At 47.1% G+C, this 14,280-nt stretch overlaps 1 protein-coding gene across 1 annotated transcript in view; it reads right to left on the minus strand.

The window, feature by feature from the left end:
- Positions 1–226: 226 nt before the first annotated feature.
- Positions 227–14,280, minus strand: part of RIMKLA (ribosomal modification protein rimK like family member A) — a 32,670-nt gene continuing 18,616 nt past the window's right edge. Inside the window, exons 3-5 of the mRNA XM_032302300.1 lie at positions 12,399–12,485; positions 5,700–5,903; positions 227–3,504 (exon numbers count right to left, since the gene is read on the minus strand). Of these exons, the coding sequence (XP_032158191.1) occupies positions 3,014–3,504; positions 5,700–5,903; positions 12,399–12,485 (782 nt within the window). The 3' untranslated portion in view covers positions 227–3,013. The remainder of the gene's footprint in view (positions 3,505–5,699; positions 5,904–12,398; positions 12,486–14,280) is intronic.

A 14,280-nucleotide genomic window follows, 5' to 3' on the forward strand; every position in this document is an offset into this window, starting at 1 on the left:
TGGAGCTATTGGCATTCAAGTTTTGACCAGTTTCAAGATGCTACTATCAGGTAATGGGAAGACCGTATACAGACACTGGAATTTATGTTACATTAAGGAAGACTGTTAATTGGTATAGGAGAGTCAGGAGTTTCAGGTTCAGGTTCAGATACATCCAGAAGGCTATGTGGATACACTGAGAGCCTTACTCCTTCCAGGTGGTAAAGCTCTCTGAGAAGCTACATCCTTTTTTCAGGCCTCCCTACCACTGTTTACTGTGCTGATGCCAAGAACTCATGGCCCTTGACTCCCTCAGAAGAGGGATGATGAGAAACTTACAAAACCAGATGTGGGAGGTATTCTTCTACTACCTCCCGCATGGTGCACAGTCTCATCGATCAACTCACTTCAAGCTCAAAGCACCCTTAAGAGGTAAACAGCCATCTGCCCTATTAGAAGAGGAAAAATGGGAGGCAGAGCCTCCTAGATTGTGCAAGGTTGTCAGCTCTTTAAGGGGAGAGCCAGAACCAGGAACTGGCTCTGTGTCCCATGTTCCGTCCAGCAGCAGGACTTGCAGACAGCTGGAATGAGTGTGGCCTAGACCCATGACCAAGGCTCACAGGGCCCATGGCCGGTCTGGGAAATCCAGGGGGACACGGGTGTGTGGGGAAGCGGGAGCTGTGATCCAGGTGTGATCTAGCTCTCTCTGCTTCCGGGCTGGGCTAGATTTCAAGCAATGGTGGCAATGACTATATAGATGTCACTAGCAGTTGGAAGATGGGCCCCCTTTGACAATCCGGAAGCCAATCCGGAAGCACCCTCTCAGTGCTCCACTCGGGACAGGGCCTTCTAGCGTTCTTTTAGATCAAGTGGGGAGACTGGGCTTACACTGAACAGTGGGAATGAGTGAATGCAGCTTCCAGAAGGTCATCACTTGGTTCAGATGTTTACACAGAAAGTGTTCGGACAATTCCAACAAGAACAGACCTAGAACTATCCTTCTAAACCCACCCTGAGTGGTAGAGGTAAGGTAAATGTCTTAACCTGCATAAAAGTGAAGTATTATTATTTGTCAACTGTACAAGACACGTTACTAGAGTTACAACTGAGTGGCATGCACCCTATGTTGGAGCGTCTGAACTACAATTGTGTAGGGTGGTATCTCCAGGACATGGAGCCGAACGTTGTTCAATTGTCTAAGTGTTACTTGGTGAGATGTGCTTTTAGCCACAGTATTTAAAAAGCCAATTTCTATTTAAATGTGTTGTGAAAAAAAATGTTAGTAGTTTTGACTTTATACACATTTTATACTTACAGCAGAGTAAATACAGGAATTCATACACCCAAATGGGTGCTGCTGCCTTCAAACTAGTCACCTGGGGAAGATGGACGATGTTTAGTCCGTGACTATCTCTAGAGCCTTCCTTGGAAACTGTCCACTTGTACGCTTTCTCATTGTTATCCTTTATGGGTAGACTTATTTTTTGAGGGATGATTTTTTTTTTTTTTTAATAGCCAAAGAGTATTAGAAGGTAAGTCTGAAAAATAAAAAGGATGACAGAGTTTGGGACCACCTCTGGGGAGGGGTGGTGTGAGAACTGAAGTCTGATTATAAGACTGTGAGGCCTCTTGCCTTGCAAGACCTCAGAGATAATTCCAAAGAGGACTTCTATCAGTCCTGGGCACATGCAACATCACAGCTCAAGAGTATAGTCTCCTAAGGAAATGACAAGGATTATGGTAACTCTTGAGTGCTTACATTTTAGTGTATTTGGCTGAAAAGGGAGTCTTGCTCATTCTCATACTTCACATAGGCAGAAATGGAAAACTCCATCTCCACGATGTCACCCAAGGGAAGGATCATTATCTACTGCTTAAACAGTTAAAATGAAAAGCACTTGGTGTCCCGCCTACATTATCCAACTGCCCTCCCGCTGAAGGTGCAGTGAGTAATTCCTGAGTCTCCCCGGTTTGGAAAAAGTGGGGAAAGACAGGTCTCGGGAACTTGGCCGGGACTAGAATGTCAAGGCGATTAGAATGTGTTTCCAATGGCTCTATCCACCCAACAGGCCCACTACACCAGTACATTCAAGGAAACCTTCTAGAGCTAAGCAGTACACAAAGTTTAGCAGAGAAGGGGAAATGATTATCTTCCAGTAGCTTTCTGTGATTAAAAACCCACCGGCTTCTGGATGACAAATGAACAGAGTCCACTGACAAGAAAGTTCATGGCATTCGATTCTAGTGCACGTGTAAGAAATAAAGTGTGTGGCCACTAGCTCATTGAAGTGCATTTCCAGCTGAGGCCAAAGGCAGCAAAGGTGCAAGAGGCTGCTGGGGCTGGCATTAGTTGAAGCAGGGTCTGTAAGTTCAGCGTGGCAAAGCAATTTGTAGAAAGCCCCAGTTCCGCAGCAGGAGATCTGCCAACCGGTGATGTCAGATAACGCTCGCTCTCAAACTTTCTACAAAGTGCTTCATCGAAAATGCTAATGAGGAAGCTCCCTAAAACACCATATCCTGAGTGTCAGAGAAATATGGCCAAGATGGTGATTTGACGGGGAGCAGAGACTGAACTGCGTATCCTTCAAGCATCACACACACACACACTTGGTGAAGAGCTCATTAGTGCAGTCGCGTTGCGTCTCTTCCACAGCCCCCCTCCACCGGGTGGTGGCTCCTGAGTGCAGCGGCTTCCGGGACCTGTTCTGAGTTCCTGGGCTCTGCTGGTAACAGCCAGAGGCAGCAGCACAGTCAGCGCCTTCAGAGGCAGCCGTAGCATCCAAGTGCTCGCGGCAGACCCTGGTCTCCAGCCGACCGCTCGGGATGTTGCTCTTGGTGAGTGTTTTTGTATTAGTCTCTGTAAAAACCACAAAGCTAAGCCGTTTGCTTAAATCATCGTTAGAAAGAATGCTGAGTGCCCAGATGGGATTTTCTAGTTTCTGTGCAAATGAAATCACATTAGTCCAGATTTTATTCACTCAAAACTATAAGGAAGCAGTAGGATTTGGTTTAAATGCTGCCAAAAAGCAGGAATTCACTTAAGTTTTAATTCGGAAGCAATCCTGTTGTTAATGTTGTAGCCGGCTTCGGGCAGCATGGGGGGCGGGGCCCCCGTTGTGCTCACTGAGGAATCCCGGATCTCTCCCAGTTCAGGCTCACTCTCACTAGAGGTAGACCCATTGTTTATGGCGTAGACGCTCTCTGCAACTCCCTGAGCTGAAGCGCAGCCATCTGGCTCTTTCTTCTCCCTGGGACTGGACAGTCCCGGGAGGACGGCCATCTTGCCAGTCTGCCTATTGGGCAGCAAGGACATGGTGTAGTCTGCGATGATGCCACCCACATCTAAATTGCACGCCTGGTCGAAGGCTAGGAAGCCGACGTTGGCGTTCGCCTCACACACCACAAAGGAGCCGTCGTCCATGATGAGGAGATCGATGCCACAGAAGTCCATGCCCAGGATGTTGGACACCTGAATAGCCAGCTGCTTGCCTTGCTCTGTCAGTGGGCACATGACACCCACACCGCCTGTGGGGAAAGCACAGCGACATAGTGGTGACGTCAAACACCAGGGACACGATGACCCTTCAAAGAAGGGATGGGGCCATTCGGAGAGAGGGCAGGGAGACAGCCATTCTTATTACTCACGGAAGATCTGCTTGGAAATCAGGACGCCCTTTGGGAAAACAATAGGGCCATTTCTTATCTAAGAGTTTTTAAAATGTTTATTTCCTCTGACCTACCACTAAGGAAATAATCTTATGTAATGGAAAAAAGCTTTATGCACCAAGATGTTGATGGCAGGGTTATTTAAAATACTGGAAAATCAAAATCCTGAGACATAATAGGTACTCACTAAACATTTGTTAGTAAGTAAATGAAAAACCACAAATCTCTCGCAACAGAGGAAAGCAGCATATTTTAAAATCATGAATAATAATGCTCGTAGAGCACTGGTGATCCCATGGAAAAATACTTGGAAGGATTTAAGACTCACAGCATGACCACAACTGTGCAAAAGATCTTGCCGGAAAGAACAATACACAAAAGTTAACAACGCCTGTCTTTAAAGGGTGGGATTAATAAGTATTTTTTTCACTGGACTTTGCCATGTTCTCCAAATTTTCTATGTGAAAATGGATTCCTTTTGTACAGAAAAAGCAAAATTAACATTATGTTGGGGCGCCTAGGTGGCTCAGTCAGTAAAGCATCTGACTCTTGAATTCAGCTCAGGTCAGGATCTCTGGGTCATGGGACTAAGCCCCATGTCGGGCTCCACACTCAGCATGGAATCTGCCTGGGATATTCTCTCTCTCTCCCTCAGCCCCTCCCCCCCACCTCTAAAAAAAAAAAAATCTGAAAAAAAATTAACATTATGTTTTAGGAAGAGGGGGATGGAAAGGCTTGTGAGACAAAATCCTGTGCCAAAGACAGAGAGTCTGGCTGCCCTCACCTACAACAGAGCTAACCTCAGGTTCAATAGTCTCCTTGGAAGGACTTAAGACCTATATTCTAAGGTCCAACAACTAATGCCTTCACCTTAACAGGTCCCTTCCCCACCTGTTCAAATGCATAAGGAAAAGTCTATAAAAGAGTTTCAGACTAGCTCACCAGGAAAAGCAACAAGGATAAATGGCAAAACCATCTGGTTCCTACCTTGTTAAAGAATGCATATTATATGGTGACTAAAAAAAAAGACAACATAAAACACCAGGTTCCATGGGGTGGTACCACACACGAAAAGGAGATGTTGGGTACTCAGCACTGTGCCAGCCTGAGCGTGGCATCTGCCCCCATCACGACACTACATCACGGTGTCTTGCAATGACCTGCTTTCGGGTCTTGTCCTCTGTGGAGCCGCAGCTGTCCCAGGGCAGGGACTCCCTCTGTTAAGTGCACTCTCATGGAGTCTATTGGTGGCGACTGCTCTCGACCAGTATTCGTGAAGGAAGGACCGAACTGCGTCTCAGCCTCTGTTACTCACTACCTTGGTACACCCACAGGGCCAGTTAGGATCTAACCCTGGGCATGTGTTTTATCGTATCATCGTATTACCCACAGACACATTCCTTCAGTGAGGATGACGGAAGCTTTCTGTGATGGGAACAAGAATTTACATCCCTCCTGCAATGTCTCCATTCACCGCGACAGAAAACAAGATAAACAACAGGTTCATGAGATGGGGTTATGCTTTCGATCCAAACATAAACTGTAGCTTTCTCACTGTATCAAACATATAAGGAAAACCCAATCCTTGATGACAATGCAAAAGCAGAATGCGCTCTGCCTTCTGCCACTGCCTCAGTGCAGACGGTCGTTACCTCCTGCCCGAGCAACTGTAAAAATCTTCCAAACTCCTCCGCCTTGTCTCTGCCTTCAGTCCCTCCTCTACCCGCCTGTCGGTTTTTCTCGAACATGGATCCTCATGTCACTCCCTGGGTGAAACCCAACTGCTGAGTTCCAACCCCTACCAGAGAGGGTTCCATCTCAGTGCTCTGATACCTAGGCCTGACCTCTGTCACAGCACCTACACGCATCTGTCCCCTTCCTGGGCTGCTTGCTGTGACAGGACAGGGCTTGTTTCTAATCCTTATCTGTGATCCCAGAGCCTAGCAGAGGGTTTGACAAGATAGAAGGGCTCGATCCACATGTACTGAACCGGTGCAAATACCCTAAGGAAAAATCCGTAGTGAGGAAATGGACCGAGAACTTTTGTCCCTTACCGAGGGAGCAGTTGCTCTGCATCCGTCCATCAGTGGAGCAGCGAAGCATGGAGCCTATCACCCGGCCCCCTACCACCACCACCCGGATGTCTTTGCCGTGTGACTCCTTCACATACTTCTGGAACAGGTAGGGCACGTCATGGCGGATCAGATGGCAGATGTCCGAGAGGTGATGTTTATCTCTGGCAAGAAAAACAGCTTTTCCTTTAAGAAGAAATATAAAGAGCAAGAGGAGTAGTCAGAGAAGGCTTCGAGGGGAGTCCTTGCCCTCCCGTCTCCCTGTCCCACACAGCTGTCGGTTCTTTCTGAACCTGCCTTCCCTCGGCCTCTTCTGTTTCCCTGACCAGACTCTTGGTTCTTACCAAATGGCCGCCGAACCTTGTGTTCTCTTGGTTTTACTCACGTCCCCCTCTCCCCTCACCACAACCCTTTTTTTTCCAGGATGGAATAATGAGGTTATTCCAGAAACACAGAGGCGAGGCCACATAAAATAAAATAAAATCCCGAGGATCTAGTCAGCTCAGTTCCAAAAGCATCTCCTATCACTCCAGGATGCTGAAGAGGCAGAGTCCGTCTCTAACCCACTTTGTTAATCCGCCAAACCTCACACTGGGCTCGAAGTACAAAGCAGGTGTCAATCCATGTTTACAGAACATAATTAACTAAACACACTTAGAGGAATTCTAAGGCTAGGCAGAGAGAGACCCACAAAAGGGAACTCTGATACAGCATGATAGAGCATTAACAGAGATCTATGCCAACACTATGGGAGTTCAAAGAGGGAGCCCCGACGGACCCCCTCCTCCTCTAAAGCGTAAGAAAACTATCTGGCTATACCTGTTGAATTCTAAATGGAATGATCTATACTTCTATTGCTATCTGGAGAAAGAATTCCTGCTTGACTCCAAATCCTTTCTTTTCTGCTCGAATCACCAGTGCTTTTGTCATTACTTAACATCTGCTTTCCCATTTGCATATTAACTGACAGATCGGAGCAGGACTTCCTCAGAGGTTTGCTCTGCAAATCCGACATGAGCACACCCAGTCTGTGCCTTCCTGTTATGGAACAAAGAGAGGGTTTTCCTAAGATTTGTGTCACCACACTAAAAGGAGTAGGACCCTTCTGAAGTCTGAATAACAAGAGTGATGGGTATCAGCCCCTAGTGGTACAGAAGACTGAGAAGTAACCTCCAACACATGTCTCCATCACTGCACACTTGGCACCAGGAGATCTGGCATCAGACCACACATGGCTGGGATTCAAGTATGGGCCCTGAGGGTTCCCTGGACATTAGGTAGGATTTTCACAGAGATGGGGGCTTGATACAGGAACTTGGTTCCTTGGTTCCTGACAGGTGGCAGGTTTAGTCTGCAGTTACTAAAGGAGCTTTAGTGGGACGCCTGGGTGGCTCAGTTGGTTAGGCAGCTGCCTTCAGCTTAAGTCATAATCCCAGGGTCCTGGGATCGAGTCCTGCACCAGGCTCCTTGCTCAGCTGGGAGCCTTCTTCCCTCTCTCCCTCAGGCTGGGAGCCTGCTGCTCCCCCTGCTTGTGCTCGCTCTCTCTCTGTGCCAAATAAATAAATAAAATCTTCAAAAAAATTAATAAAGGAGCTATAGTTTTCAGGCACAGAGGAAAAGGGAGGAGAGGGTGGGAAAGAGGACCAAGATTAATCATCCACCCTGAGCCAAACACATTGTTTTTTCATTATTTCATTATTTCATTTACACCTCATACTAGCCCTAAGAAGCCATTAGGACAGGACAGTTATTTTTGTTTTACAGTAGAGGGAAATAAAAGTCTACAAGATTAGTAATTTTCTCAGGGGCAGAGCTGTACCATTCCACTGCTTTCTTTAGATTTATTTCCATATACTAGGGTCTAACTACTGCTATCGTTTGTCTACTCCCCGTCCATTTCCCCTAAGATACGACATGTTACACTAGTGATGAACAACCTGAAAACGAAATTAAGAACACAATCCCATTTACCAGCGTATCAAAAAGGAACAAAAACATTAGGAATAAATTTAACCGAAGAAGAACAAGACTTATCACTGAAAACTATAAAACATTTCTGAGATGGGGCACCTGGGTGGCTCAGTGGGTTAAGCCTCTGCCTTTGGCTCAGGTCATGATCTCAGGGTCCTGGGATGGAGTCCTGCATGGGGCTCTCTGCTCAGCGGGGAGCCTGCTTCCCCCTCTCTCTCTGCCTGCTTCTCTGCCTACTTGTGATCTCTCGATCTTTCTCTCTGTGTCAAATAAATAAATAAATAAAATCTTTAAAAAAAAAAAAGATGCTTCTTAAAAAAAAGAAAAAAACAAAAAACATTTCTGAGAGAATTAAAGAACTAAACAAATGGAAAGAAGCCCCTTGTTCAGGGACCAGAGGACTTAAAATTGTTAAGACAGCAACACTGACTATCTACAGATCTGACACAGTCCCCACCAAAAGTCTGACTTCCTTTTTTGCAGAAGTTGACAAGCAGATTTTACATTATACTGCCAAATTCACACGGAAAGGCAAGGATCCCAAATATCCAACACAATCTTGAAAAAAAAGAGTAAAAGGACAAAGCTGGAGTCCAACTTCCCAACTGCAAAACATACTGCAAAGTTACAGTCATGAAGACAGTGTGGCCTGGCATAGGAGGGCAGACACATGGATCAACGGAATAGAACCGAGAGCCCAGAGGAGAACCTCACACAGAGGTCAGGGGCTTTTTGTCAAGAGTTATAAAAGCATCCCATCAAGGAAAGAATTGTCTTTAACAAATAATACCGGGAAAACTGGATATCCACATGTAAACGAAGGAAGCTGGACCCCTGCCTCTCACCATATACCAAAATTAGCTTCAAAGGGATCAAAGACCCGAAGTAGGAGCTAAAACTATAAAACGCTCACAGGGAAACCTAAGTATCAATCTGTGTGATCTTGGATTAGGTAGCCACAAAATGACAACTAAATGCACAAGCCACCAAAGAAAAAATCCAGATGAACTGAACTCCATTGAAATCAAAACCTTCTCCACATCCAAGGACACTATCAAGAAAGTAAAAAGACAACACATGGTGGGGAAGAAACAGGTTCAAATTATGTCCGTTATGTTATGAACTCTTAAAAACTCAGCAATAGAGGTGCCTGGGTGGCTCAGTGGGTTAAGCCTCTGCCTTCGGTTCAGGTCATGATCCTAGGGTCCTGGGATCAAGCCCCGCATCGGGCTCTCTGCTGAGCAGGGAGCCTGCTTCCACCTCTCTCTCTGCTGCTGCTCTGCCTACTTGTGATTTCTCTCTCTGTCAAATAAATAAATAAAATCTTAAAAAAAAAAAACAAAACTCAGCAATAAAAAAGGGGCCCCTGGGTGGTGCAGTTGGTTGACCATCCAGCTCTTCCAGGCTTTGGCTCAGACTCTGATCTCAGAGTTATGAGACTGAGCCCTGAGCTGGGCTCTGCACTCAGCGTGGAATCCACTCTCTCTCTCCCCTCTGCCCCTCCCCCCCAATAAATAAATAAATCTTTAAACAGAAAAACAAATAAACCTCAGCAATCAGAACGCCAATAACCCAACTGAAAAGTGGGCAAAGGATCTGAATACACAGTTGTCCAAAGATCTACAAATGCCTAATAACCACATGAAAAGATGCTTGACATCACTACTCATTAGGGAAACAGAAAGCAAAACCACAGTCAGATGCCTCCTTCCACTCACTGGGATGGTGAGAATTAAAACAAAACACAAATGCGCAAGTTGCTAAAAATTCTTATCATAAGAAAAAGATTCTGTACATGATGGATGTTACCTAGACTTACTGTGCTGACCATTCTGCAATGTATACATTCAGTCATTATACTGTAATCAATCAGATCTCAAAAAAGATTTTAAAAATTCATTTAAAAATCAATAAATGAAGTGGGCCCCTACGTTACTAATGCTTGGGAAACATGTATTTTGGCTTGTGGCTTGCTTTTATGGTAGAAGTATAGTGACTATTTGCTTAATTTGTCAAGGCAAAGAGGACATTCATATATGTATATTCTAAGAGTTAGGTCTGCCCACTTTTCAGGCTATAAATGCTCAAATATATACAGGGGCATCCTGGGTGGCTCAGTCACTTAAGTGGCTGCCTTTAGCTCAGGTCAGGACCTCAGGGTCCTGGGAGTGAGCCCCACACCGGGCTCCTTGCTCAGCAGGGAGCCTGCTTCTCCCTCTCCCTCTGCTCCGCCTCCCTATTTGTGCTCTGTGTGTCTCAAATAAATAAATAAAATCTTAAAAAAAAAAGTTTTATTCAGTATTCCAAAAAAACCCCAATCATAAATAAAGGAGTGAATGAATAAAACAAGGATTACTAAGAATGATGAGAAATCAGAACCCTCATATACTGCTGGTGGGCCCTAAAATGACATAACCATCGTAGAAAACAGTGCAGCAGTTCCTCTGAGGTTAATCATAAGGTTACCGTCGGATCCCACAATTCCAGGCTTAGATAGATACCCAAGAGAAAGGAAAATATGTGTTTACAGCAGCATTATTGATAAAGCCACAATGGAAAAACCTCAGATGTCCACCAGCTCACGAGCCCATAAACAAATGTGGGCAAACCATACAACAGGTTATTAGGGAGGGATAAGAAGGAATGAAGGACTGATCTACACCACGACATGAATGACCCATGAAAACCATGCTAAGCAGAAGGAGCCAGACACAAAAGGTCACATACTGGATGATTCTCTGATAAGAAATGTTCAAAATAGGCAAATCCATAGAAACACAAAGTAGATGAGTGGTTGCCAGGGTCCAGGGGAGGCAAGTGCGACTGGCCCCTATTAGGTTCAGGGGTTCGGGGGGATGAAAATATTCTGAAATTAGATAATGGCTATGATTGGACACGATAGTGAATATACTAAAATCCACTAAATTGTACACTTAAAAATGGTGAACTGTTTGTTATGTGAATTACATCTCAATTTTTAATTTTTTTTTATTTTTATATTTTGAGAGAGAGCGAGCAATCAAGTGGGAGTGAGAGGGGCAGAGGGAGAGAAGGAAAGAGAGAATCTTAAGCAGGCTCCACACTCAGCACAGAGCCTGACGCAGGACTCAATGTCATGACCCTGAGATCATGACCTGAGCCGAAATCAAGAGTCAGATGCTTAACTGACTGAGCCACCCAGGCGCCCCACACCTCAATATTTAATGTTTGAAAATACCATGTATTTTATTTAATTTCCATTTATTGTCTGTTTTACCCTTCTACAATGGGAGCTCCTTGAGGACAGTTTTTGTTTTGTTCCTATCTGTATCCCCAGGGCCTACAACAGGGCCTGGCACTCTGTGGGCACTCAATAAACATTAGTTGAATTCTCAATTATGTATATTTTAGCACAATAAAAAAAAACTAGACATTGAACTTGAGCACTGTAGCATATCTACTGAATAGCATTAAGGGCCCCCCCTGCCCCCGAAACTCATTCCTTTCTCCTCAACGGGACCCTTTGGCTCCCACGGGTGACTTTGCTCACACCTGCCTCCATACGCTCTCTTACTCACTTCCTCCAGTCTGAATTCCACTCTCCAACTTCAGTCTCCTCCTCCTCCAGGGAGGCCTTCCCCGCCACGTGGCCTCTGTCCAGCGCAAGCAGGTGCTGGACCAGCCTGCCAGGGAGGTGATCACCCTGTGACGTGACCGTCTCTACTCCCTGCACACTGCAGCTCCCTGAGAGCAGGGACTGAGTCTAGTTCATCTCACTGCCCCATCCCTACGGCACAGGAACTGCTCATCACGTGTCTGTTTTGGGGGCCTCCCCTCACTGCAGATGCCCTGAGCGTGGAAGTCGCATCGGGCGGTGGGGGGGACCTGCTCCCAGGCTGCGGGAGAGCTTCCTGCTGCATGCGAGCTCCTCTCCGTCACCAGTCCCTGCTCTGCACCAAGTTCTGCAGCACGTCCCGGGGACCAAGAGGCCCCGGACCGGATTCCCGCCCCTGAGCAGCACCCTGCCAGCCAGGGGGAGATGCGTATGCACTTGGAACTGTCGTAACGGGCAGTGCCGTGCTAGAGCCGTGGACCAAGCACCACAGAAACACAAAGGCAGAGCTGGTGGGGAGAGAAGAGGACCAGGCACGTGGAGGGGAAAGAAACAACAGTGGAGGGGGAGGCCAGCAGGCCCTTATGTGGGAGCAGAGGTTCACTAGAGGCCAGAGGAAGACGCCACTGCCAGCAGAGGGAAGAGGGCAGAGGTTTAAAGACAATAGGTGGTCCAGCTAGCGAAGTAGTCGACAGTGGACGACGGAGAGGGCACGTGGCAAAGGCTGATGCAGGCTGCACAGGAAGGATGAAGCTACCGGGCCTCAGGGCGATGGCAACGAACACAGACCTTGTCCAAGAGGCAAAAAGGCTCTTAGAAGGGCTTTTTAGTGAGGGAGTGAGGCAAACAGATGTCTCAGAGAAATGACTCCCTAAGAAAAGAGGACACACTGACACCGGGACTAGGGAGACCACTCAGAGTCAAGTCAGGAGTCCAGGGAGTGAACTAGAAGGGTCTGAGGTAGCAAGGACAGTGGGGGCAGCGAGGAGGGGATAGGGGACAGATGACACCGCGAGCCCCGTGAGGGGGCACTTCACTTCTCTAAGTAGCGCTGGGCCGCGTCTGATGAGGCCAGCAGGAGAGTGGCCCCAAGGGAGGCCGGGAGGCGCGGCACTGACCCCGGTGTCCTCGAGTGCTCTTCACCACGACCGGGTAGCCCAGGGGCTCAGCTTCATCGATCATCTTTGAAAAGTCTTCGTGCCCACCTGCCAAGAGAAGGGGAAAGTCAGGGAAGGTCAGGCTGATTTCCGCCCGGCGCGGCCCCTCTGTGCGAACTCTTTGAGGGCCTCAGGTTCCTCTGATGAAAGCAACTCAGACCCATGCCATCCAATAGACATGGACTTTGCACCTGTAACATCCGTGGGAGTAGAGAGATTGTTTTCTTTAAAACAACACTGATCAAGTACGTGACTGTGACAAAGGCCTCACCCGCTCTAGCTCATGTAAGCCTCCTACCAGCCCTACAGGCAGGGCAGGAATTTTCCCCAGTAAAATGGCTGCGGTTCAGCAGTGTTAATGACGGACACACAACCACAATGTGGCTGTGTCCATCATCAGGGGCATCTGCACAAAGAGTACACATGATCAGAAGGGAGCTCCTAGGGCGCCCGGGTGGCTCAGTCAACTAAGTGTCTCAGGCCCGGATCTCATGGGCCCTGAGATCTTGCACTCACACTCAGCAGGGAGGCTGCTGGAGATGCTCTCCCTCTGCCCCTCCCCCTACTCTCTCTTAAATAAATAAATAAATCGTTACATATATTTTGAAGATTTTATTTATTTATCTGACAGAGTGAGGCAGTGAGAGAGGGAACACAAGCAAGGGGCATGAGAGAGGAAGCAGGCCTCCCGCCGAGCAGAGAGCCCGAAGCAGGGCTCAATCCCAGGACCCTGGGATCATGACCTGAAGACAGACGCTTAACCACCTGAGCTGCCCAGGTGCCCCATAAATAAATCTTTAAAAAGGAAAAGGGCACTCCCAGCTTCCTGATCTCCAGCTATCCTTTTTCCCTTCCCTATAGAACAGTGAAGGAGGGGTCTTCTTTCTTATCCAAGGTTGTCCCTGCACCTGTGCTCTAAACCCCTTTTCCTCTCACCTTCCTGAGGATCTTGTATCGTTAAGTGTGCTCTCTCTGATGGGTCTTCAACCTCCCAGTTCCCAGTTTCATCACCATTTTATTTATTTTTAAAGATGTATTTGTGAGAGAGAGCATGAGCAGGAGGGGCAGAGGGAGAGAGGCTCAACCAAACTACACACTGAGCATGGAGCCTGACATGGGGCTTGATCTCATGACCCTGAGATCATGACCTGAGCTGAAACCAAAAGTCGGATGCTTAACCGACTGTGCCATCCAGCTCCCCTCCCTCCATCACCATTTTAATTGCCTATCTATCTACACTTGATCTTAGCCAAAAGGCTGAGAAGCGATTATCTATCTATCTACCTATCTATTTTAAAGATTTTATTTATTTATTTGACAAAGAGAGACACAGCAAGAAAGGGAACACAAGCAGGGGGAATGGGAGAGGGAGAAGCAGGCTCCCCGCTGAGTAGGGAGCCTGATGCAGGGCTCGATCGCAGGACTGCAAGATCATGACCCGAGCCGAAGGCAGATGCCGCACGTCTCAGCCACCCACGTGCCCCACCCATTGCCATTTTAAACATGCCCCATTCTCTCCCATCTTCAACAAACAAAATCCCTATTCCTTGCCCCTGCCTCATCCCTTAACCACAAGCTTGTATCCCTACCATCCCTACCATCAAGTTACTCAAACAGGTTTGCATTTTCTCACTTCTCATTCATCCCCTCGCCCTTGACAGTCTGGGCCGTCTCCCCATCACTAAACTGCAGCTGTATTCGCTGAGCCCCTGTGGCTAAATCCAACACACATCCCAGCGCTTATGTTCCTTGTCCTTTCAGAACCAGACAACACTTTGAATTATACGATCCTCCCCGGAATGTTCTTTCCATTGGCATCTGTCATCTCTCCTTTCCCTCTTCA

The sequence above is a fragment of the Mustela erminea genome, chromosome 10 (genome assembly GCF_009829155.1).
Source record: "Mustela erminea isolate mMusErm1 chromosome 10, mMusErm1.Pri, whole genome shotgun sequence".
In the NCBI taxonomy this organism is placed as follows: Eukaryota; Metazoa; Chordata; class Mammalia; order Carnivora; family Mustelidae; genus Mustela; species Mustela erminea.